This window comes from Pantherophis guttatus, chromosome 1 (assembly GCF_059756535.1).
Source record: "Pantherophis guttatus breed Tessera chromosome 1, ASM5975653v1, whole genome shotgun sequence".
Taxonomy (NCBI): Eukaryota; Metazoa; Chordata; class Lepidosauria; order Squamata; family Colubridae; genus Pantherophis; species Pantherophis guttatus.
This window is the reverse complement of record NC_142063.1, coordinates 125,425,591-125,449,838: the sequence shown is the minus strand read 5'-3', so window position 1 is coordinate 125,449,838 and position 24,248 is coordinate 125,425,591. Positions and strand designations below refer to the sequence as shown.

At 39.4% G+C, this 24,248-nt stretch overlaps 1 protein-coding gene across 2 annotated transcripts in view; it reads right to left on the bottom strand.

Annotated features, from left to right (window-relative positions):
* The window catches only part of GLI2 (GLI family zinc finger 2), a 270,083-nt gene that overhangs the window by 8,164 nt on the left and 237,671 nt on the right, over nt 1-24,248 (bottom strand). For both annotated transcript variants that reach the window (XM_034422349.3, XM_034422359.3), the window contains exons 9-13: nt 17,930-18,061; nt 12,880-13,029; nt 11,331-11,495; nt 7,420-7,701; nt 2,570-2,906 (exon numbers count right to left, since the gene is read on the bottom strand). In XM_034422349.3, the coding sequence (XP_034278240.2) occupies nt 2,570-2,906; nt 7,420-7,701; nt 11,331-11,495; nt 12,880-13,029; nt 17,930-18,061 (1,066 nt within the window). The remainder of the gene's footprint in view (nt 1-2,569; nt 2,907-7,419; nt 7,702-11,330; nt 11,496-12,879; nt 13,030-17,929; nt 18,062-24,248) is intronic.

Genomic DNA, 24,248 nt, shown 5'->3' with positions numbered 1-24,248 from the left:
TCAGAGTCTGCATCTGTCGATAGCCCAGGCTCAGGAGAAATTTGGTGGGCCATTCTGGACTATAATTACTATATTACTAACATCTTAAGAGGTGAAAGAAGAAAAATTAAACAAGACTTACAAATTTGGATAACTTTGTGGATACAAACATCGTGGATACTGAGGAACAGTTCAGGGATTGAGTAAATTTTTCTAATATTGGTTTTTTGGTGTTTTTGAACACTTGGGACTTTGATGGATTACTGAGTAACTCATAGCCCATTAAAATAAAGTAAAATGTTACAACAAGGGAAAACAAATACACTCCAAAAAGAAATACTATTAATGCTTCAATGTATTCAGGAAGTGATGACAAGGAACCATAGGGAGATGATGGAAATAATGCATGACTCAGATGTGGGACTAGGAAACTCCCAGCAAATGACAATGAAGAATGAACAAAAAATTCAGAAAATAGAGGAGAAAGGAGTAGAGGAAAGAATAGAGGAGATATTCTACTCTACTCTACTCTACTCTACTCTACTCTACTCTACTCTACTCTACTCTACTCTACTCTACTCTACTCTACTCTACTCTACTCTACTCTCATACAGCACAAAACACAAAAGACCAGGAAAGACAGCAATGACAATCAGTAATAGAACTGATTGCTTTGGAGTCATTGAATTAACAAAGAAACAGTTTCAGTGGTAATATTTTTTAGAAACAGACTGTTAGAATTTAAATAAAGTTATGGACACATGAGTTGTTTGAACTAGTACAATTGATTAACCATGAAGACCATGAATATGAGGTATTTAGGAAAAGGTGTTTAATTTCTTCATTGAAATTATGATATTATTCATCTACACCTTTTATGTCCATAATACTCCAGTAAGCTGCCATTTTGGTGCCTGTAAATATAGGGCACAAACAAAGAACCCCCAAATTTTAAAAAAATCTATGTCAACTTCATGTCTTTTTAATTTCTCATCTGAGTCTAAGAGTGATGGACTGAGATCCAGAAAATATTTACCAAAGAAATAGAAGATTTGTTCAAGATAGCAAGGTAAGACTGAGAAGATGAAACTTTGTAAGGCAGGCTTCGTTCTGCCCTTGCTGACCTAGAGAACTTCTATAGTAGTCATTTATATTACTGTGCAGGTAGTCCTCAACTTATGACTGTAATGGAGCATGGAATTTCTGTTGCAAGTCATAATGGTCATAAGTCAAGGCACTCACATAACAAGGTCTGATTTTATGACTTTTTTTGGGGACAGTCATTAAGCGAATGCCGCAGTTGTTAAGTGACTATAGGCATTTTTTTTTCCAGAAACCTTATAAAGAAGGGCGAGAATCATAGTCACATGATTGTGGAACACTGCAACTGGCTCTTAAGGTGAACTGGTTGTCAAAAGCCAAAATGCAGTCATGTGACTCTGGACCAGGTCATAAGTAGTTTTTTGGGGGTAACTGTCATAACTTCATTAAACAACACAATCACTAAGCAACTAGTTGTTAAGTGAGGACTACCTGTACATATTTTGAATGGTCTGTAGAGATTCTCAGTCATCCAGATCATGATTGTCCCAAAGGTGCTTTTTCAGGAGGCAACTGGACTATCCTGTGAGAGCTGAAGAAGCTTCTTGGATGAGAAGCGAAACATCTTCAAAGAAAAACAAGAAAGTCCAGTTGCCTCCTGAAAAAGCACCTTTGGGACATAATTTGAATGGGTTAACTGGGCTAACTTGAATTGACATTTTTTTGCTTTGTAAGTGTTTGGAATGCACTAATTTTATTGTACATAAATTAGACAGCCAAAAAAATGTACGCCTGTTCAAATTGTAATTCTATATTTCAAAACTGGCTACCATCCCAATATCCTTGTTAATTTTCTGCCAGTCAATAAACCTTCAAGTATAATGCAAGATGTTATCTTTTTCAAGACTGAGACATCACAAGACATGCTGGTTGCACATCCCCATTTTTTGTTTCAAGTATGAATCTGCACATTACTTTTCAAGAGGGCAGAAAAGACTGGAATATTGAACATTGGAATAGAATGTCTATTTTGTCTAGGTAAAATTTGGAGCGCATTCTCTTTCAAGTTGGCCTCTTGAATTTCTATCTCATCCACTGGTTGTCATGACAGTTAAAAAATGCACAAAAGCAATACTACAATGTGATACAGGAGTAGAGACAAGGGAAGGGGTGTTTGCAGGGGTGAAATCCAGCGGGTACTGACAGGTTCTGGAGAACCGGTAGCGGAAATTTTGAGTAGTTCGGAGAACCGGCAAATGCCACCTCTGGCTGGCCCCAGAGTGAGGTGGGAATGGAGATTTTGCAATAGCCTTCCCCCAGGAGTGGGGAGGAAATGGGGATTTTGCAGTATCCTTCCCCTGCCATGCCCACCAAGCCACGCCCACAGAACCGGTAGTAAAAAAAAATGGATTTCACCACTGGGTGTTTGTACATCTGTTTCGCTCATCTTATAGGTTTGGATCCCAGCTGAGCCTCCGACACTGTTTTAAGTAGAGGAAAGATATTCAGAAACACTGTTGGATAGATATCAAATAGTAGGCTGACTTACCACTGCCTGGGATGGGAGGCAGCTTGCTGTTTTTGACTTGTGGTGCTGGATTTGCCCATGAGCAAGAATCCTTCACTGTCCTGAGTTTCTCTTTCTTGAGCTGCTCAAGGCGTTGCATTGCTGTCATGTTTTTCCTTAGTTGAAGACTGACAGTTGAGTTGCCAGATGAGACTGTCGAGTCCACAACTGGAGTATTATCCTCCAACACAGTCAGGTCCCCCAGACTTCCCCCACTGTGCATGTTCATTTCCACTCCACTGTCATTGTTGTTGATGCTCCCAAGGGGTGATGGTTCACTACTGCATGATGATTGGCCACCAGGACTGGACTGATACATCTTAAAGAAGCAAAGAAAAACACCACCAATTGAAGACATTCCAGGTTTTCCCCTAGTGTTCTTAGTTAGCTCTATAAACTAAGGCTGCTTCAGTTCACAATTCACCGCAAAATGAACACAAATGAATTCCTAGGAAATATACTATTCTGCTAAACATTTGGGATGTTCTGACATCCTTTGATTACTTTGTGTCTTGGCACATCTTTGTTTTTCCTTTTTGTCTTCTTTGTGTTCTCCTCTGCCTCATTTTCCCATATTATATTTAATCTGATTGGCTGTGATGACCCAAATGTTTGAAGTTGGTGACTGGTCCATGACATCATCACAAAATATATTGGACTGGGATGCGTTGACAAAAATCCCATGAGTTAATACTCCCTTAAGTTAAACTGCAGTGTGGCTAAATGAAAATAAGGAAAAAATAGCATTGAGAAGATTGAAATATTTTTGGTCTCTATCTGAACATGTCAGAAATTAGCTATAAATTATAGATGCTTTCAGGGCGCAAGAAAATAAATCTTACCAGGGAGGGGGAGGACTTTCTTAACTAAGCCATTTAAGTGGTTTTTGTTTTTGTTTTTTTTAAAAAAGCAATTTAACTGATTAAAGAATTCCCCTGCAGACAAAGAAAAAAGAAATCAGAAAGTTTTACAGTGCCTATTGCAGCATGTCATCTTAAGAGTTGTGTTGTTTATCCTAGAAAGGTTTAATTTTTCTTTCCGAAAAGTTCAGATTGTGTTCTTCAAACCTTGTTTTGATCTCAGGTCTGGGATTAGTGTATTAGTGTGTATGTGTGTGTGTTTTATATTGATCTGTGTTTAAGACCGTTTTAGTCTGACCTGTCCGTGTGGTTTTACTGTATATTTTGTTTTTATACAGGTTTTGGTCCTGTACGCTGCCCAAATTCCATTGGAGTTGGCCGGCTATTACAAATTTGACTAAACAAAAATATTTTGTTGACTTAAGCTTAGGTATCATATTAAATATTCTCAGATTTAAATTAGCAGGAGAGGGAGAACTATAGAAAAATTTAAGTCTGCCTTCAGTACTGAAATTCTGGTGTATTCAAGTCCATTGCAATTTTAATTTAAACTGGATCTGTTCTTTAGGTAAACAAATCCTCATTACCTGATAAGTCAATGTGCCTATTATTGCCAGGAAGGGTGATGGCACTGTAGTGTGGACACAGGATTTTCCATCAGATAAGCCATTGAAATGATTTACTTAATTTTTATGACTTTTTAAAGCAGTGGTATGTAAACAGCAGGGAGCTAAAAGCCAAGGGGGCGGATTTTCTTTTTCTATTTTTTGTTAGCGAAGAATTATATGTGCTCTCTCAAGAAAAGTTAAGCTCTTGATGCCTCTGTCAGATAAACCTGGAACCTGAGTAGATTTCCACTTCTACAATGTGCCTGTTTATCTGCCGGCAGAATCAAACCTGAAATGCTTTAGGCACCATATATGCCTTTTGCTTCAAAGGCGAGCAGCATGCTTGGCTGACAGTCTTTATAAGCAGATAAGGGCATGATTTGCAGGCTTGGGTTTGGTCAATGTTTTTTATTAGGAATTACATTTCACATTAAGTAATTTATCTGCAATAAAAGTTAAATGTCCTCTGTTGGCTTCCTCAAAGGAAGGCTGTTTCGTTTTCTTTTGCTGTCTGACCCATGGCATTGTGATTTATGATTGCTGGCCCTCTGTGGCTATAGACTGGGAACGCTAGGTAACCCCTGAGTTGAATGGACTTTTCCCTTTTTTTAGCATAATATTTGTTGCTGAGGACTAAACAAGCGGTTCGGTCTACTATGCTTTATTTATCAAAGTGGATTTTCTTATGAACAAAGATTATTTGTAAATGGACAGGAAAAAGAAGCCTTTTGTCAAGGTGAAATGTTCTAGCAAGAAGATGCTGGCAATGTAATTCCAGCCCAATGCTATAATGCTATTATAGCCCAATGCTATAATAGCACTTTGCAATAGCACTTAAGACATATATACCGCTTCACGGTGCTTTACAGGCCTCTCTAAGCGGTTTACAGAGTCAACATATTGCCCCCAACAATCTGGGTCTCATTCTACCCACCTCGGAAGGATGGAAGGCTGAGTCAACCTTGAGCCTGGTGAGATTTGAACTGCCAAATTGCAGGCAGCTGGCAGTCAGCAGAAGTAGCCCGCAGTACTGCATTCTAACCACTACACCACTGTGGCTCAACAACATAATGTTGTTATCACAAGAGGGACTTGTCTAACATGGACACAGTAATGGAATCATATTTCTGCCACTTCTTAAAATGTCCTCTTTGTCTGTTGTCTGTTCCACACTGCATCTTGAATTGAGGAATTACCACTCCCCCATAAATTTTGGACCAGGGAGGATTTGTCTAATGAATTTTATAGGTGTGGGTTCTCAATAGGTTAGTTTACTTGTGGAATGCCAAACTTAAAAAGGATGAGAGAGAAAGAATTGCAGACCACTATAACAGCTACTTAACTATAGCTGCTTCTCCAAACAGGCCATCATAGCTCCTGAAGGAATTCTACAGAGATCAACCACACAGCTGGTTTGCTTAGCCATACACACACAGGACAAAGCACATTATGTCTTTTGTAAGAGACTTTGACAAAGACAGGGTATTTGCTCACCTTAGTACCGACTGTCCTTGTGAAGTTGAGTAGAAAAAGTTAAGAGAGGAGAAAGAACAGGTTGTTAGAACGCAGACAACACAAAGGGGAAGGGTTGAGGTTATTGATGGAACAAGACATGAGGCAAAAAAAATAATAATGGCAGATTAGCAACAGCCACGGCACAGAGAAAACACTGCTCAAATGTCTGTAACATCACATTTATAACCTGTTTTTACACTACTGTCAATGTATATAGCACTTTATAGAATCCAAATGTGACAATATGTCTTGGTACACAATCAGTTCTGCCGTCTCATCATGAGGGATCAGAAAATAAATATTTTCAGAGTATCCAGTTCCAGACATAATTTCATTCCTTCACCCAGATGTCCTGAAGTGGTATTTCGTACCACTCAAATATGCAGAATGTGAAATGTAGTTCTCTATATTATCACTACCATTAAAAATGTACATTTTATTTAAACATCAGTAATGCGCTTCATATTTGTGGTTGACATTTTCTTAAGGATACCTGTTCAATGTATCCCAGTTTTATATTTAATTCAAATGCAATTTCTGGTATATCATAGTGCTGCTAAATCATATCTGCAATGAATTTAAGGTATTTCTCAGCCTCACCACCTGTCATTTGGTCATGTAAAATCAATGTATTCTGCAGAATTGATAATTACTATAGTAATTGCATAAATGGTTTAAATATTTGTCAATATTATTAGTCTCATGTAATAAATGTCAATATTATTTTAAAAAATAGTGGTTGAGTTTTGTTTACTTTTGGTTGCTTTGGAAAGAACATGCCATGGCCCATATTTTAGCCAGATGAATAAAGCCAGACCAGGCCACACACATTCATTCACGTACAAATATGGGCTTCTTCCATAGGTTCTGTTGGGAAGAAGAATCTTTATTTAATATTTTAAGCAATATGTTTTCTTCTCCATCTTTCTTGCTAGAGGAGAGAAACTCCACCAACTTCTAGTCAAAATTAAGATGAAGAGCACAATTAGACAAGCTTTTTTTCAGCTTATCTTCTCATTGCAAAATGCTCCTCTCCTCATACTGAAATTTCCAAGTTAGTATGCCTACCTGTGTCACTAAACACTGCAACTAAAGAGGAACAATTGAGGAAAGCAAGAAAAGCAGAGCAGATGCTGAGGTGAGTTGTCACAGGAGTAGGAAAGTTTATCACAACTTTGCTAGGATATTTAGAGAGGGTACAATTTGGGGAATGTGTCAAGAATGGAGCATAGAACTCTATATCTGAATCGTGGTTTGGAGCTTCTCACACTGAGTCTTCAAACCGTCTTTTCATAATAGTTTGGAGAACCAGATGGACAATACTAGGATAGAGCATAATTATGGTCTTGCTTAGAACATAGGCATCAGAAAAATAAAGTCTTTGTGCAAAAGACGAATACTCTGGAAATTGTAGCTTTATGTGTTATTAAAATTCAAAATATTATCTCTCTGAGGGTGGACAATTGTATTTCATGGATTTGCTCCTGGAAATCCTATCAAATTTTAATCACAGTGTAATGTAAAAGCTAATCTGCTGTTTCACTCATCAGGAAAAAGAGTTTTCCCATTCTCAGAGAGAAACTCCAAATGTTAATTTTTCATCTTTTGTTTGGCTTATGCGCGTAAATATCTATTATACATGTCTGTGGATGTATGAAGTCTTAAATTTGATGTGCAAAAAGGATGCTGAAAAAATTGGAGCTGAGCTAAGGCAAAATCTAAACCTGGAGATCAGAAAAGATTGTACATCTGTGTGTTTGGGGGGTGAGGTGGAGAAAGAGTTAAGATCTATTTGCTACATATTATACAGTACTGTCAATAAGTCAACTAAAGCAAGTGCTTCTCTTACCACAGACTTCTCTGTCTTTATCGTTTTGACTTGTAAACTGTCCTCTGTGCCTGTGGTGGTGCTGTTTGCCTCAGCCCGCTCTTCAGTAGACCGGCTGCTCTGCTTGGCACTTGCTTCATTGTCATTGTTTTCCTTAAGGACAGGTGGCCTCAGATGAATGTCATTGCGTTGCTTTTTGGTGACGTGGGCTTCCGGTCCATGCACTGTCTTCACGTGTTTCCTGAGAGAACTGGGGTCTGTGTATCTCTTGGTGCAGCCTGGGATCTTGCAGACATAGGGTTTCTGCCAAAAGTAACAAAGCTGAAGCGATTCACTAAAATAATAATAATGACAGCTGAGATATGTAGTTTAGCGGCAGTTTTGTGGAGAGAAAATGGTGAGAATGTGAGAAAGGTAAGAAAAGTATGTGAGAGAGGTAATTTTTTTTTACATTTAGGCAAGAAAAACCAAAAGCACAGGTACCACAGAGAAGGGGGGGAGTCAACCTATCCTTCAAGGCACCTGAAGTCAGGACAAGAAGCAATGGATGGAAACTAATCAAGGAGATGACCAACCTAGAAATAAGGAGAAATTTCCTGACAGTCAGAACAATTAATCAGTAGAAGGACTTGCCTCCAGAAGCTGTGGGTGCTCCAACACTGGAAGTTTTTAAGAAGAGGTTGGACAACTTTTGTCTGAAATGGTATAGAATTCCCTGCCTGAGCAGGGGTTGGACTAGAAGACCTCCAAGGTCCCTTCCAACTCTGTTATTCTGTTATTTTGTGACATGGGGCTGATATGTTTTAAATATACAGAAACTTGTGTACGTATCATAGATACTATCACTACCCAGACAGAAGTGTATTTTTACAATCTGGGACCTTAATGTTGCTGAAGGAGGAACACTTTAGGAGTAGATCGTTTGTTTTGTCAGATTTGCTTGGTTTGCAAACAATCTCGATGTGGCCTTCCTTTGGATCGACTCATTCTTCTTAGCTATTCATAATCAATGAAAGGGTGATTCCAGTGTAAGAATCCTGCGTATGCAAACTCCAAACTGAAAATGAGAAATTGTGAATTGTCGAAGCATTTTAACACTTAGCCCAATAATTGCATTGGACTGATTTCCATTTGTTCACGTTACTGCATTAATAAGATTAGCATGGGATGTGGCTGGGACATGCAAGAAATCTCTTTAGGGCAACTTTTCTTTTCAAATATAATTGGCTTGGGTGGTTGATGGGAGGGAGAGAGAGGCATCCTGTTCTACAGAAAACCAGGAGTCAATCTGAACTGGGTTTGTAGCCCATCAGACCTCCCCCACATCTATATTCCGCTGTCAAATGGGTAGCTGTTTATGCTGTGGAGTGAAATCCAAAGCCCCACAGTGATTTTTGAAGATGATGCAATCACTTTGAAAATTTGAGCCACTGATAACCACAGCACAAATAAATAGTGTTCGGCTCTGCGGTTGGAGAGAGAAGCAAGCAAACAAGCAGAAAAGAGACCCCCCTCCCCCAAACGCATTTCTTCAAATCTGCTTTCAGCAAGATAGTTCTGGTATCTCCTTCTGAAAGGCTGAATTCATGTAACATTCTGCTTCAGGCTGCTTAAAGCCTTTTTCCATTAGATCTTAGAAGGAAACCATCCAAAGAATGCTAATTTACTGCTTAGCTTTAGTGCAAAATACTTTTTCTACTTTCCTTAATTCTGATTTAGATATTGCTTTCCATATACAGGGAATGTAAAATCCTGCTAGCCAATTCATCCATTTCTAAGGTGGATAGGTAAGACCAGAAGGATGGAAACAATCTAGTTTCCCAGGTAAGAAAAGTACCTTATATTCATTCAATGGCCCTTATACAGTTCCTAATAGAATTATAGGTAGGACCTAGGCACGCTAGTCTCTCTGTGAGGGAGATGGGTAGTTTAAAAATGTGAAATAATATTATGAAATAATATTTATTATTAAAAGTATTTACAATTTTTAAAATAATTAAGTAAACTGAAAATAGAAAGGGTACTTCAAACAAAAATGTTTTGTCATATTATTCATGAACTGGCAGAGGCATGTAACAAGGTCAGCCAATGAATAGACATAGCAACTAAGTCAACCAATGGGAGCTGAGACAGACTGGAGCCAGGGCACGTCTTTCTCTGCAGCTTCTGAGTCTGTGCAGAGAAACTGAAACTAGTCTGCTCTGCTGAAATGAAACTAACTGTTCTCTCCTGCCTTGTGTTTTGCTTGTAACTGCTACTATGTTGAAGAAGAATCTATATTGGTATTGTAAAGTTACTTCATGTATTATTGTGTACATAAAGAAGTTAATGAATCCTGCTGCATCAGTCTGCCTGTGTGTGCTTTCTGGATTTGATTTTTGCAACAAATTCTGACATGTTTAAGACTGAGTTCGGATAGCAGATCCCAATTATCAGAACATAAAAGGTGGCTGAGACTATTCCAAAATGGATTAGAAGCTCTTTTATTAAGCATGTTCCTATTTTATTGTGATCAGTCCTCTGAACCCACCCAGAAAGTTTTATCTTTCTCCTCTCACAAAGCCCCTGAATTGATTCCATTGTTTACATTTCATCCATCTCATTTGATGGACATGCAGAGGGATGTGCAAATAAACTCAATAACACATCAGTTACAACTTCTGCACAAAACAAGTAGAGATTAACCATAAACTAGCAATATTCTTAAAACATTTGGCAAAACAATGTTGCCTTTGCTAAATGCCTAAAGAGATAATAATGAGAAGCCAAGCATCATTTCTTTAGGGAGGAAACTATACAATAGTTTGGATCTGCTCAAAAAAAAAAAAAAGGTCAATTTGAAGTTTCTACCAGCCTTGCCTTTGAGGGAAGAGAAATATGTAAATAACGTCAGAAGAGAGAGAGAGATAGAGATAGAAAAAGGGAAAGAGGCAAGAGAGAGAAAAGAAAGAGAGTTGGGAGTTTTATAATAATCCCATCTGGAGAATGAGTTGCCTCTTGGTAAATCTACCTAGCTAGGTGTGAGCTGTCTACAAGCAGGCTAGAGTACTTTGATTCATTGGCCTACTTTGGGGTGCAGCTACAACTTTGGCTTATCTTAATTTTCCGTCCCCATCCCTCTCTCTTAGGGGGCAAAATTTTCCCTGCTTAATAAAGGGTTTTGATGGCTCCACCTCTTACCATTGGTAGCCTACTGCCACCAACGCAGTCTTTTGCCTTCAAGCCATACATAACAAACACGAGATGGTATTTGTAAAGAAAAATATTTGTTTGAAAGGAAACGGTGAGGTGGCAAAAGAGCTTCAAAAGCACATCACTGGGGTACATCACTGATTACGATCCCCAAGTTTTTGAATCCGATATCACTTTTAAAATCCTCTGCTTGTATTGTTCCACTTGTTCATTATAAAGTATACTTATGATTAGATTATAAATTAATGTTACCCAGTTCCAGCGGTTTTTCAGAACTCTGGAGCATTTCCCCTTACTGTCCTTTGCTTAATTAGTGGTAATATAAGTTTCAACCTCAGCATTAGCCATTTGCAGCAGACCATCACATGTTGTTACAATAAATGCAATTTCCCGACCTTCCCCAGTTACTAATAATGGATCTTAATTAGCAAAGAGGACGACACAACATTTGTCTTGTGCGCCAGCCCCTACGCACTTCCAAGGCCAGCCACTTCATCTAGTTTTAGGCACTCAGAGGCTAGCTTGGTGAATTTATTTCTCAAATATACCAACTAAATTGAGCAGGAGGAATACTCAATCTGGCCAAATTTATACGAGAAAATGTGCAGGTATTAAACTAGCATCATCTCCCCTTCCAGCACAATATATGAGAAAAAGTCACTACGGTATGATTATAATACAAATTGGTGCATATTATTATCAACATAGGAAAAAAAAGTTTGATAAAGGACATTCCCTACCTCATTGGAATGTGTTCTGTTCTGGTGTTTTGCTCGATCGGAAGCATTGGAAAAGGCCTTATTGCAGCCCTCGTGTTCACAGACATAAGGTTTTTCTCCTGTATGTGACCTCAGGTGTGTCTTTAAGTTCTCTAGCCGCGAATAGGCTTTGGAGCAACCTTCAAACTAAAAAATAAAAGAAAACTGGAGTGTTAATCAGCTGGAGGCATTTTTCCATCTCATCTGGTTTTAATCTCTCTTGAAGAGAATAAATCCCAGGCAGATCTTAGCTTTCATGAGGAGTCTGAGACAGAAAAGGTCCTCCCCCCCTTTTCTTTCTTTTTTTTAATGCAATTTGTAATCTGGGCAACTGATGGAAAGCAGGTGCTTGTACTTTTAAGACCAACCCACTCACTGGGGCTCTCTTCACGCACAATTTTCATGCAAGGAGCATTCTTGTTAGAGTCTACGTTTAGAACTGGACTGCAAGTCTGGGCTGCAGAGATCTGAATAGTCACTAAATTGCAGCAAAATACACCAAAAACTTTAACCAGCACATAGAAATTCTGAATACAAACATCCATATTTGAGCAGGGCAGCTAGTCAATCCAGTCTCCTATTTCTATGCCTGGATCTCGGTATCCGATGGGATTGGCTTCCATCCAATTATTTATCCTGAATAAGGATGCAAGCTGAAGGTTGCATCCTTCAGCTTGCAACCTGGCCTTCTGTTTGATATCCTATTTCTTATCTCATTCCCAGATGCAGGAATCATTGCTTTAACCTTTAAAATTCTCAAATTACTTTGTGGGGTTTCAAGTGAAGAACACATCTAAGTGAGGGGGACACGAATCAGACATAATTAATATGCTTTAATAGGAGACAGCGGAAGAAGGAAAACAGTAGCCTTGCTCACTGGATGTGTTTGTGCAAAAAGGAAGCTCCTTTTTGCAATTCAAGCAATCCCAGTTGCTCCCTTTGTGAAATTTCTGTTTTGCTAATCTGCAGGAGATAGTGGCCCACAGCATAAAGGAGCAGTCTTTGCTCTTTTGCTGGATATGCAGTGGATATTTTGCTGGATATTATATACTTAATAAGCACAAGTGTCTAGAGAGTAAGAAATGTTCTTCACATATTGAAACTGGCTCTGTGCTTATGGCCACATGTGGAGGATTATAGTATTGGCGACACTTGGGGCAGAGGCTGAAATCAGAGTGTGGGATTCTCTTAATCGTCTGCCAAACATCTTTCCTTCCCCTCCTTCTGCACCAGATCCCACCTCTGCAAAGAAATCCTGGGTTTTTCTACCTTGAGGTAATAAAGACTTTCCCTCCCATCAGATGCAGATCAGAGAGAGAATCCCCTTTTCTTTCCCTGCCACTGAAAGGATCTTCCTCTCATTCTCTCAGTGCTATGGCAGAGGAAAGAGTTTATATGTTTAATCTGCTCCAGATTGCAGCCCGCTGCTGATCTGCTTGTGTTGGCTAGGGAAGCTGAGAGGCACATGCCTGCAGTAGCTTGTTTGCTAACGCCTCAGGCTGAGCACACTTCCGCAGCGACACTCTCTTACCGTGCACTTGTGGGGTTTTTCTCCAGTATGCCTTCGCATGTGTACCACTAGCATGTATTGTGCTTTGAAAGGCTTCTGTTCCCGGGTACATTCCTGCCAGCGACAAACAAACTCCTTCTTCTCCCCATGAATATGATCATTGTTGATGTGCTGAAAGGCAAGAAGAAGAAGAAGCTGGGCTGTGAAACGAGAGGCTCGGCATCCCCATGTCACTTCTGCCAGGAAGATGGAAGGACATCTTATTGTGCTGGAGTCTCTCCTTGACAGGTTTCCTGGAATTTCTGGATTGCTCTTAGATGAATAGAATCCTGTCACTGTATTATGAATGAAGTTGTTTTGGGAAGTGGGTTTAGTTAAGTATAGTTTGTGTCTTTTTCTTTTCGGTGCCTTTCAGTCAGTGTTTATTTATTTATTTATTATTTATTAATTCAATTTGTATGCCGCCCCTCTCCGAAGACTCAGGGCGGCTCACAATGCATTTAAAATCATTATAAAAAACATTTAAGAATTAAAAACATTAAAAACATTAAAACTCATTCACACCATTCACACCAGTGTTGAGTCCTGATGACTGCCTGGACAAATCCCTGCAATTTTTCTCTTTTGAAAACCAGTTTGTTGTAGTGCTTAAGGCATCAGGCTAGAAACTGGGAGATCATGAGTTCTAGTCCCACCTTAGGCACAAAGCCAGCTGGGTGACCTTGGGCCAGTACTTCTTATTTCATTTCTGAAAAACCTTGATGAGAAAACGTCAGGGATTGGCTGGTCTGGGCATTTGCCAGGAGTGAACACTGATTTGAAGGCCCCCTCCAAAAAGAAAAAAAAAAGTTCTATTTTAAACTTCACCCTGCAATTTGCTCAGAGGAGGTTTGGTTTCAAAAGGCAGTGCCAGATATTTCAAAATATATCAATATACATGTTTAGTTGGGGAAATCCTTCTGCCCTCTGGATGCTTTGTGTTATGAATTCATAACCTGTTGTCTTCATGATCCACAGCAACAACAAAACCTGGTCAGAGGAACATTTAGAGCATAAGAATTTCTTAATTTTAATCCTGTTCTGTTCCTCTTTTCAAATGAAATATACAATCACCAGTTATTTAGGTCAGTTTGTTACATTTATAGCCTACTGTTCCAACAAGAGCTTTGAAGCAGTTTGTTGTTTTTTCAGGACTTGTCATTCAGGCAACATGCAGGAACAAGCTTCTTTTGCTCTGTGTATTTGCAGAATGCAATTTAAGGACATTCTCGGATTGCAGACAGCTTTGAGTAAATTTCAGTTGTATTACAAGTTCATTTTGCATCAATATAAAGAAAGGAAGAGTTAGCATGTTCCCAAAATGTGGTCTTAACAGAGCATTGCTAATATGAAAGCCCACAAGGAATAATTTAAATCCATAGCATAAAAACTGTGATTATTCCTTATTGTGATAATAGGGCAGTTCTTATTTGATGTCGCTCGCTTGCTCATTCCCTTAGATCTATAAGAACAACTTCTTTGGGCTACTAGCTATTGCCCATATAACAACTCAGGCCAACGTATGCTGGTTTAACAGGCATTTCACTGCTTGAAGAGATCTGTAGGTTTTTGATGGGGTACTGTCTGAGATTTCTCCCACTCACATCAAACAGAATTCTAAGCTTGCTTCAGAAAAATTCATGACAAATAATGAAGTATCAAAGTGGAAAATGTGTAATGTGCATACAGCTATTAAGAAAAAAGGAAAGGGATAAGGTTATAAGGAAAGTACTGCAGAATCATATGTGAGTGCCATGTAATTCAGCCATACAAAGGGTTGGTCTTCTGTGGTGATAGTCACACAATGAAATTGTGATCGTGAACCCTTCGAACCCAAAAGGTATCTGCTACTACAGAATGTGGAGATATGGGAGAAAACAGTAAGACCAGCTTCATTTCATGAACTGACATTACCTCTGCCTGTCCGCAGCCTCCACCTAATGACATGTTGTTGAAAATGACCCCTGGTTAAATAATTATTGAAAAATTCCTAAATCACTTGTAACAGGATAAGTGGATGGCAGAAGGACAACACCTGTGTTCTGTATTTTTAAACATAAAGTATCCTCAGATCTATAAGATTTCAGGGGACCCCGGTTCTAAGGTTGCAAAAGTATAGGAGATCACTAGAGGACAGCCAAGAGACTCACATAACTTTTCTAGCATCCAATAATTTTTCTTATAGCCCAAACCTGGTAACTCTAAGTTTACTCAAATATTAAACTGCTAAGGAGTTAAACTGAAATATTAAATCTTGTTTTAAGGTTGATTTTATTACTACATTTTAGGAAAAAATATAATTACATATAATTATCCTTAGTCAAAAAATATGAAATCAACCATTTCACAATCGTATAATTGTTTCTAGATACAAAGCCTTAAAATGTAATACCTGAAGGGCTTCTTAGAATCTGGATTTCTTTTCCATTTAACACTGAGATTTAACATGTGCGCTGCATCCCTAGGGGCACGCAACTCAGACGAGCCTGGATACTTTTGAGAAGCATTCATGTGAAAGCAAAACTTCCTTTAATAACTGCATAGAGCGCTCATGTTATCTTTCTAAATTCTTCATATGCATTCCTGTCTAATACTTTGCAGCAGCATGTCTTTCCTGGCTCAGGGCTCTCCTGATTATTCTTCAATTGACTTTTACTTTTCAGAGTTTTGCAAAAAACCCTTTTATTGTAGACAGGCTAAAAAAACCCCACACAACCCTTTCCTTTTCTCTGTAGAATTTAAAACAACATTACTTTAGAGTAGAATTATCTCACTACTTCCTCATAATTTCTTTGATGGAAAATAATGAGTCATTTCTGATATAACGGCAAGCCATGGCATGACACTCTTTGCCTATCAGAAGGTGTTTACATGAACAGTTTTGGGCGAACACTATTGCATTTGAATAGGAAAAACCCATTTGCACAAACACTGATGAACTGGTTTGTTGAGAATCAAAAGCAAAAGTAAACAACTGGCTTGTATTTATTGTATTGAAGGAAGGAGGAGGAGGAGTGAATAGAGACAAGTACCTACAAGGTGGGAGCAAATGACAATCCAAGCATCATGGCATCAGCTCTGTCTCAGGTGTCATTTTGTAATATATAATTACTTGGTGTGGGTCATGATAGCATGACTCAAATCCCCTTTAAGGCTTCATTATAACTGGCTATAGAGGCTATGCACGAGGCTCATGGATTTAATATTATGTCTGAAGCCCAAAGTCATCCAACAAAAGGCACATTAGACATCAACTAGTGAAGTAATGCAATTTATGTCCACATAATATTTTGCCTCTGCTGTGATTGGAGGGATACACCTTAATGTGATTATGAGGAAGAGCTCATAGACATTGGAATGAACAGAAGGAATGTTCATTGAGGAACAGGAGGAAGATCCACAACCAAGACAACATTCAGATAAAAGAAATCTGAGTTTGGGGCAAAATTGTAATCTGAATAAACATTGCAGACAAAACCTTCCCTGGTTCTCATGAAGATAAGTGCGTGGGGGAGAGTCCATTCAGATTTTCAAGATTGTGTTACTTTAATCTTATTGTAAAACTAGTTTTTAGCATGCATGACTTTGGTTTCTTAAACAGGGTCTATCTTTAAGGGCTGACGGTCCTTTTCTCACTAGTGCCTTACAGCGTGTTCGTATCATCATCTACTCATTGTTGAAATGATTTTTTTTTAAAAAATTATGGTCTGTGACCAATAAAGAAATGTTAGAAAGCCTATCCTCACTAATTCAATTTTGGACAACATTGAATGACTTTTGTTTTTGATGCCTTCAAGTCAATCTTGACTCCTGGTGACTTCTGGAGTTTTCTTGGCAAAGCTTCAAAAGTGGATTGCTCTTGCTTGCTTCCTAGGGCTGAGAAACAGTGACTGGCACAAAGTTACCCAGCTGGCTTTATATCTAAGGCAGGAGTAGAACTCACTGGCTCCTGATTTCTAGCTAGTTCATCATACTGACTCTCCGGATGACTCTAGGTCTTATAAACTACTAGTGGGAAAAACACATTATTTCTTACTCCAGTGTACTCCACAAAGTGTCATAAGGGCATCATTACAATGAACACCATTTTGAGGTCTCAGGAGAAAGGTGAGATACCAGTCTAACAAAGAGAGCTAAGTGGTGATTAATTTAGATGGGCACCTTACACTAAGGCACAGGGCCGTCTTAACAGCATTATGGATCCCGGGCAAAACAGTGTACTGGGGCCCCTACGACAACTACTCACAGGAATAAAAATGCAAATGTTTGATAAAATTAAACATATATTTGCATTTTAGCATTAATTTAAAAAATGCAGTAAAGTGTAATAAATATGTTGCTGTATTTATATGATACAAGGTGCATTGAAGGGTTAACATACACTGATTAGTATGGGGCCCCTATGCTCGTGGAGCCCATGGGCAAGTGCCCATCAGGCCCATGTGTTAAGACAGCCCTGCTAAGGCAGTCACTACTCAAAATTACCTAATATTTTCCCCCTGGAAAAATGTAAGACAGCATGAACAGTGATAATAAGGTCTATCAGAAGCCCAGTTTCAATGGGAAGATATTATCACCTGTACCATCATAACAACTCTTGGGACATGCTCAGCTGTTAGGCAGGACAAGGAAGTGGACATGACTGTGAGTGCTAAGAGGTAGTCCTGCTTGTCTCTTCAGTGCATCTCTTCATTGCACAATCAGCGCAAGACTGGATCACTCAGTAATTAGTCCACAAAGGTTTTCAGATTACAATAAAGTCCAGCAACAGATCAGTATTGATCTCAGAAGGCTGCGTGTGGCAACAGTTATTCTTACATGCTGGTTGCTGAGGAAAATTGAAAACCATCAAAGACTTTCCTGCAGCTACATTCTCCTGAACATTTGACTTCATTTGGCAAGGTTTACCTATGCCCAGTTGGATCATTTTTAAAGCTTTGTAGTTTGAATTTTGGCTGTGCAACTCACACAATATGATGGGAGGCTAAATCCTCAATCCAAGGGCTTAGGTCTCTTTCCTAAGAACACTTACGTGGACCAGCTGCTCCTGCGTATCATACTCCTTTGTACAACCTTCCCAGTGACAGTTGGTCTCATAAATAACTTCAGGCTCCTGCTTGCATTCGTCCTTATCAAGTTCTTCTTTCAAGTCTGTCAGAAGTTCCTGCAAGATATAAAACGTTTTAAGTAAGATGGACTGGCTTTGCCAGAAATCCTCAGTCACCCATAGATTAGCTAGCAGGTGCTATTGTGTCAAAGAAGAGAGCATTCCTGATCAGCTTAAGAAGACCTGAAATATACTTGCATGAAGAGACAAGCACCATAAAGCTGGCCAGTTGGTAGAAAATGTGAATAGATGTATTCCACTTTGTATTAAAGGCACATCTTCAGCCTGGGTGTTCAACAGCCATTTCATTTCTCTATCTGACTTTCTTAAAACTCATTTTGCTCTCAAAAATTGATATGGCTTTTTATCACACAGTTTTCTTTTTCTATTCTGGCCACTTTTTACAGAGGCATGATTGAGAGCATTTTAACAAATTGTATCACTATTTGGTTTGGTGGCAGCAGTGCCTCAGAGAGAAAGTCCATTCAGAGAGAGGTAAGGACAGCCGAGAAGATTATTGGAAGTTCGCTTCCTGTCATTCAGGATACTGCTTATAAGCACTATGTGCTTAGAGCTCAAAGCATTGTTAGAGACTCCACACACCCACTTCACGGTCTGTTTCTGTTGCTCCCCTCTGGAGGAGGTTTCAAAATATTTCTAGCAGATTCTATAACAGCTTTGTTCCCTATGCCATCCGTCTGGGAAACTTGCAAGATTCGTTTCTCTCACCATGTATATGTATACATCCAAATTAAACTGTATTGTTTTTCCGTGTCATATAATATATATGGTATATGCATAATTTTGTATTTATTTATTTTGTCATGTTTATGTAGTGTATATTAGAAGTGGAGACCCTCTGAGAGCTGTATGCAATGAAATTCCATTTTAATGTATGCTGATTAGTGTACCGTGTTTTCCTGAAAATAAGACCCTGTCTTATATTTTTTGAACCCTTAAATAAGCGCTTGGCCTTACTGCCATGCGCTCAAAAGCCTGATTGGGCTTATTATCAGGGGATGTCTTATTTGGGGGCGAAACGTACATTCAAAGTGATAATAAAGTTATTCTAAGTCTAAGTCTAGACTTAAGTTAACAAAATTCAAGGAACAAAATTTAAGTACAAAACAAGAGCTAGGTTCTGCAAAGTCAAACTGTAAAGGATTAAAGCTGATAGAAATGATTTAAAATAGCCCAGGTAAGTTTTTTGTTTAAAGTAGGGTTGCTTTGTGTGTAAACTTGGCATCAGGACATTCCCTGGAATGGTAGAGAAAGCAGGGGTGAAATTCAGCAGGTTCTGACAGGTTCTGGAGAACCGGTAGCAGAGATTTTGAGAAGTCCGGAGAACCGGCAAATATCACCTCTGGCTGGGCCCAGAGTGGGGGGGGAATGGAGATTTTGCAGTATCCTTCCCCTGCCACGCCCACCAAGCCACGCCCACCAAGCCACACCACTCCCACGAAGCCACCCCCACAGAACCGGTAGTAAAAAAAAATTGAATTCCACCACTGAGGGAAAGGGAGGGCCACTGGCCAAAGATGTTTAGCAGGCATGCAGGAAGATACTCCGTTAAGATTTAAATCCTAAGCCATTTACTGCTTTAAAAGGCAAGTAGTAGTACTTTAAAAAAAAGGCACTCAAGCAAACAGTGAGGAATGTAGGATGTATAAGAATTGCGCTTCTGCTTCCACTGGGGACAAATGTGGATGTGTTGCTCTGAACAGAATCTATGATGGCATAAGTACAAACATCGAGTCAAATCTAACCAGCGTCTGGCTTGCTCTTAAAAACACATGGCACTATAGAAGGAAGAGTGGGCGCACTTTATTCAGCATGCAAGGTGACTAGGAATGGAGCCCTTCACTTCTCTTTTCTTCAATTGTTAAAATACTCTTCCTGCTCTTAGCAGAGCAGAGTTTGTCTCCAGCACTTCCTAGAACAGGGGTCCCCAAACCCTCGGCCATGGCCCACTATTGGGCCGTGAGCTGTTTGGAACCAGGCTATGGAAGTGGCGGGTGAGTGCGTGCACGCTCCATTTGCGTGAGCTGCACTTGCCGGATGCTCATGCGGAAACGTCCCCCCCCCAAAAGCTGGATTCTGTCCTAGAATACCAAAGTAATTACACTTTTTGGTGATCAGAATTTTATGAACAGCTCTGCTTGACAAGAATGTGAGTAGACTGGAGAAGCAGAAGCAAAGTTACACACCTAGCCTAACCTAACATCACGTTCATGCCTTTCACATAATTAGGTGATCACATAATCCAGAACATGTTGCTGAAGGAGAAGTGTCTTACAATTTGTCTTACAAATTTGTCTTACAAAGTGTCTTACAATAAGCGCACCAGCAATCCCTGTCCTAATGTTCCCTTTTATTCATATCCATTTCATGTGTTCATAATCATGTTTACACTTATATCTGTTATCTAATACATGCTTGACGAAATAAATGAATGAATGAATGAATGAATAAAAAACAAAACAAAACAAAACAAAACAAAACAAAACAAAACAAAACAAATGATCCCGGTGTAGTGAACATGGAGGATATTTGCATCATTCATGAAAAGAGAAGAAAATAACGCAGTGGCCACTTTATACCTGAAATAAAACCAATTCAAACCTCTCCTTTCATTGGTATGTAGGGAGGCTATAAGAAGAAGTGCTCTGGACCAGAAATCTGTAGATAGGAAAATGGATAAAGTCTGGCATTTGAATTTTACACCAGCTGAAGTTCCAGAGACAGCCCTAAAGATAAGCATAACCAGACTATGCCAATTTGCAAGAGGTCATAGCTGACATATTGGACAAATCTAGTGAAAGATCCTGCAGCTTAAATAAATCACGTAGGCCCTAACTCTCCAGATCCACCTCCAGCCTGCAAACCTTTCAAGAGGAGAATGATCCCATCGAGAACTGATCAAACACAGGTAGCCCTTGATTTACAACAGTTTGTTTAGTGACCGTTCAAAGTTACAGCAGCATTGAAAAAAGTGACTTATGATCATTTTTCACACTTACAACTTTTGCAGCATCCCCATGATCACATGATCAAAATTCAGATGCTTGGCAACTGATTAATATTTATGACCTTTACTGTGTCCCAGGATCACTGTGATCCCCTTTTGCGACCTTCCGACAAGCAAAGTCAATGGGGAAGCCAGATTCATTTAACAACCGGGTTACTAATTTATCAACGGCACCAATTCACTTAACAACTGTGGCAAGAAAGGTCATAAAGTGGGGCAAAAGTCATTTAACAAATGTCTCACTTAACGACAGAAATTGGGGGCTCCATTGTGGTCATAAATCAAGGACTACCTGTACAATCTCCTATATAGTCTATAATCCAAAGATATGATATGTTAGATAATATATGAGATGGATTATAGGATGCCCAATTGAAGAGAATGAAAAGCAGAATTTGAAAACAATGTGCCGATATCTGAAACAGAGCTCCAGTGTTCTCCAGAAAAAGCACGAGGAGAAAAAACATTCTTTCATTGCTTCAACATTTCATGGTATGAGCAAAAGAAATCAGTGCACTTCTCAAGAGAGAGAGAGAGAGAGAAAGAGAGAGAGAGAGGGAGGTGGATGGGAATGGGTGTCACTGCTGGGCGTGCACGAGAGCATGTTTCAGCTCCCAACTGCAGGCTGCCCACCAATGTTTAAAAGAAATCTGACAGAAGTTTGTCCAGCTTTGTGGTTAATTACACTTTATTTACTTAAAACATTTATATAACTGCCCATCTAATAACCAATTGTGGGCAGCTCCCAACCAAAAGTAAAAATAACGTAAACGCTATAATAAAACGATAGAACTTAGCGTAGGATTCATGATAGTCTTTTACTATTTATTTCTCCAGCTTGAATTTAAAACAACTGACAATTCAAACTCCCTTAAAAAAAAAAGATTCTCCTCAGAAAGATCAGCTTTATCAAAGATGCAATTAAAAAATGACTCTTCCAGACCAGGCTGTTTTCCAATTCTGATGAAAAGGTTAAACATAATGCAGTCTTCAGTCCTAAATTTTCCAGTATCCTTACAATGCTGCTTTTATTTTTATTATGCCCATACAGGGCTTCAAATACATTGATATAAAAGCATCCATAATACTACTTGGCACCCGATTCTTTCAATATCAATTGGTTTTCAGAACTTGCTGTGGATTGCCTCTAGGTGCAACACACTTTGTTCATTAATAGTCAAACTGAATCAATAAGAGGCTTGTTTTATTATTTTATTCTTTAGGTCCTCGCGGTGATTTCTTGTCATGACTCTGAATTTTATACAATTCTTTAAAGGCTGTGGGTAGTGAGATTGGATTAATTAGTTAAAACCACCCACTGTTGATTGCTTATTATAAAATGCTGGGGAAAACCCTGACTACTTATATATAAATCATTTTTATAAACCACCCTAAATGTTGACAAGTTAGGGTAGCATAGAGGTAAACAGTTAGTCAAGGAGTAGCAAATACACATTGTAATTCATTGGGATGGGTGCTGGTCAAAATTGTCCAGTATTAATGGACCAAGAGCAGGGGTGAAATCCAGCAGGTTCTAACAGGTTCTGGAGAACCGGTAGCGGAAATTTTGAGTAGTTCAGAGAACCGTCAAATACCATCTCTGGCTGGATCCAGATTGGGGTGGGAATGGAGATTTTGCAATATCCTTCCCCTGCCACGCCCACCAAGCCACGCCCACAAAACCGATAGGGAAAAATTTTGGATTTCACCCCTGACCAAGAGTGCCTGCAGGAAGGCATGTCAAAAGAATCAAGGCAATTACTGTGATGGAAGTCCTGTCCTTATTTTTTTACATGGGCTACCCCCTTTCTCCCACTAAAGAGTGTTCTTATTTTGGATCATTCAAAAGGACCAATAGTTTTAGAGCGTCGTTGGGCTGTTGCTGAGAATGCAGTGCTGAAAGACTTGCCATCTTTTACACCTAGCTTTCTGTTCTAAAGGCATAGTAGCTTCTATTGAACAAGTATGTCAGGAGCACAGTAGCAATAGCACTTAGACTTATATACCACTTCATGGTGCTTTACAGCCCTCTCTAAGCGGTTTACAGAGTCAGCATATTGCCCCCAACAATCTGGATCCTCATTTTACCGACCTACTGAAGGATGGAAGGCTGAATCAACCTTTTGCCTGGTGAGATTCGAACTGCTGAACTGCTGGCAGCTGGAAGTCAGCAGAAGTAGCCTGAATTCTGGCCACTGCGCTCATATACTCATATTTATAGTATTAAATACTCATATTTTGAAAGAATGTTCCTGACATGCTGCAGAAAGACTAGTGTGATCTTTCGAGCTGACAGAAGGCGCACATTCTTGTGTTATGCTTTTGCGTTGCTGTTTGCAATGCAGACAATTATCTGAGGCTGTGATTCTACACTTCCAAAAAAGTTGAATTCATCTGAAATCAACTTAGGTCTATATAACAGACGTTGTGACCTAGGCTTACTGAGTCATTAAAATACACGAGTAGTCCCAAAAACCTATTTTATTGCAACAGCGGTGAATTACTTTCTTTTAGCTGAGTCCCAATTAGTTGCAAAAAGTCCTTCGGGAGAAGTCCTTTGGGAAAATCACCAACCTTTATCTCCCTTGACATACTGCCAAAGACCTACTTGGCAAAGCCACATGGAGTCCAGAATCAAACAGAGATGCCGACTGGGAACAGAATTATTGCTTTCCCACATATTGCCCACGTGCCTTTGCTCCTCTTTTAAGCCTTATGGGAGGGGACAATCATCTCCAGGCCTTACTCCTGAGTTGTCCCTTTTGTTTTAACTGTTCTTGTCTTTTGGCAGCTCTGCGCATGCGCGCACTAGGAACAGGCTCCTCCTGTTCCTCTGCCTCTCTGATGCCTGACTCTGGAGGCTCTGGAGTCCACGCATAACTCCCAGATGGCCCTGGCCCCATCTCTGCCTCCGACGTAGGGCCCTCATCCGAGCCTTCCCCAGACTCCTGAACTGGCCCATGTTCCTCCCCAGCCTCCTCACTGTCCGACTCTGCTGCCAGGTTGCTGGCAGACCACAACAACAGAATGGCACCAAGGTACATGCAAAAGGTACCCACAAAAGAAATTTAACAAATTGGGACTTTCTAGGAAATGGGCTTTCGTGAAACATATGTATGTGTGCAAATATGGATGTGTCACAGGGAAATACTACAGAGGACCTGTAAAATTATTTTCAAGGAGAGTTCTAATTGTAAAATGTGTGAAGAAATCCAT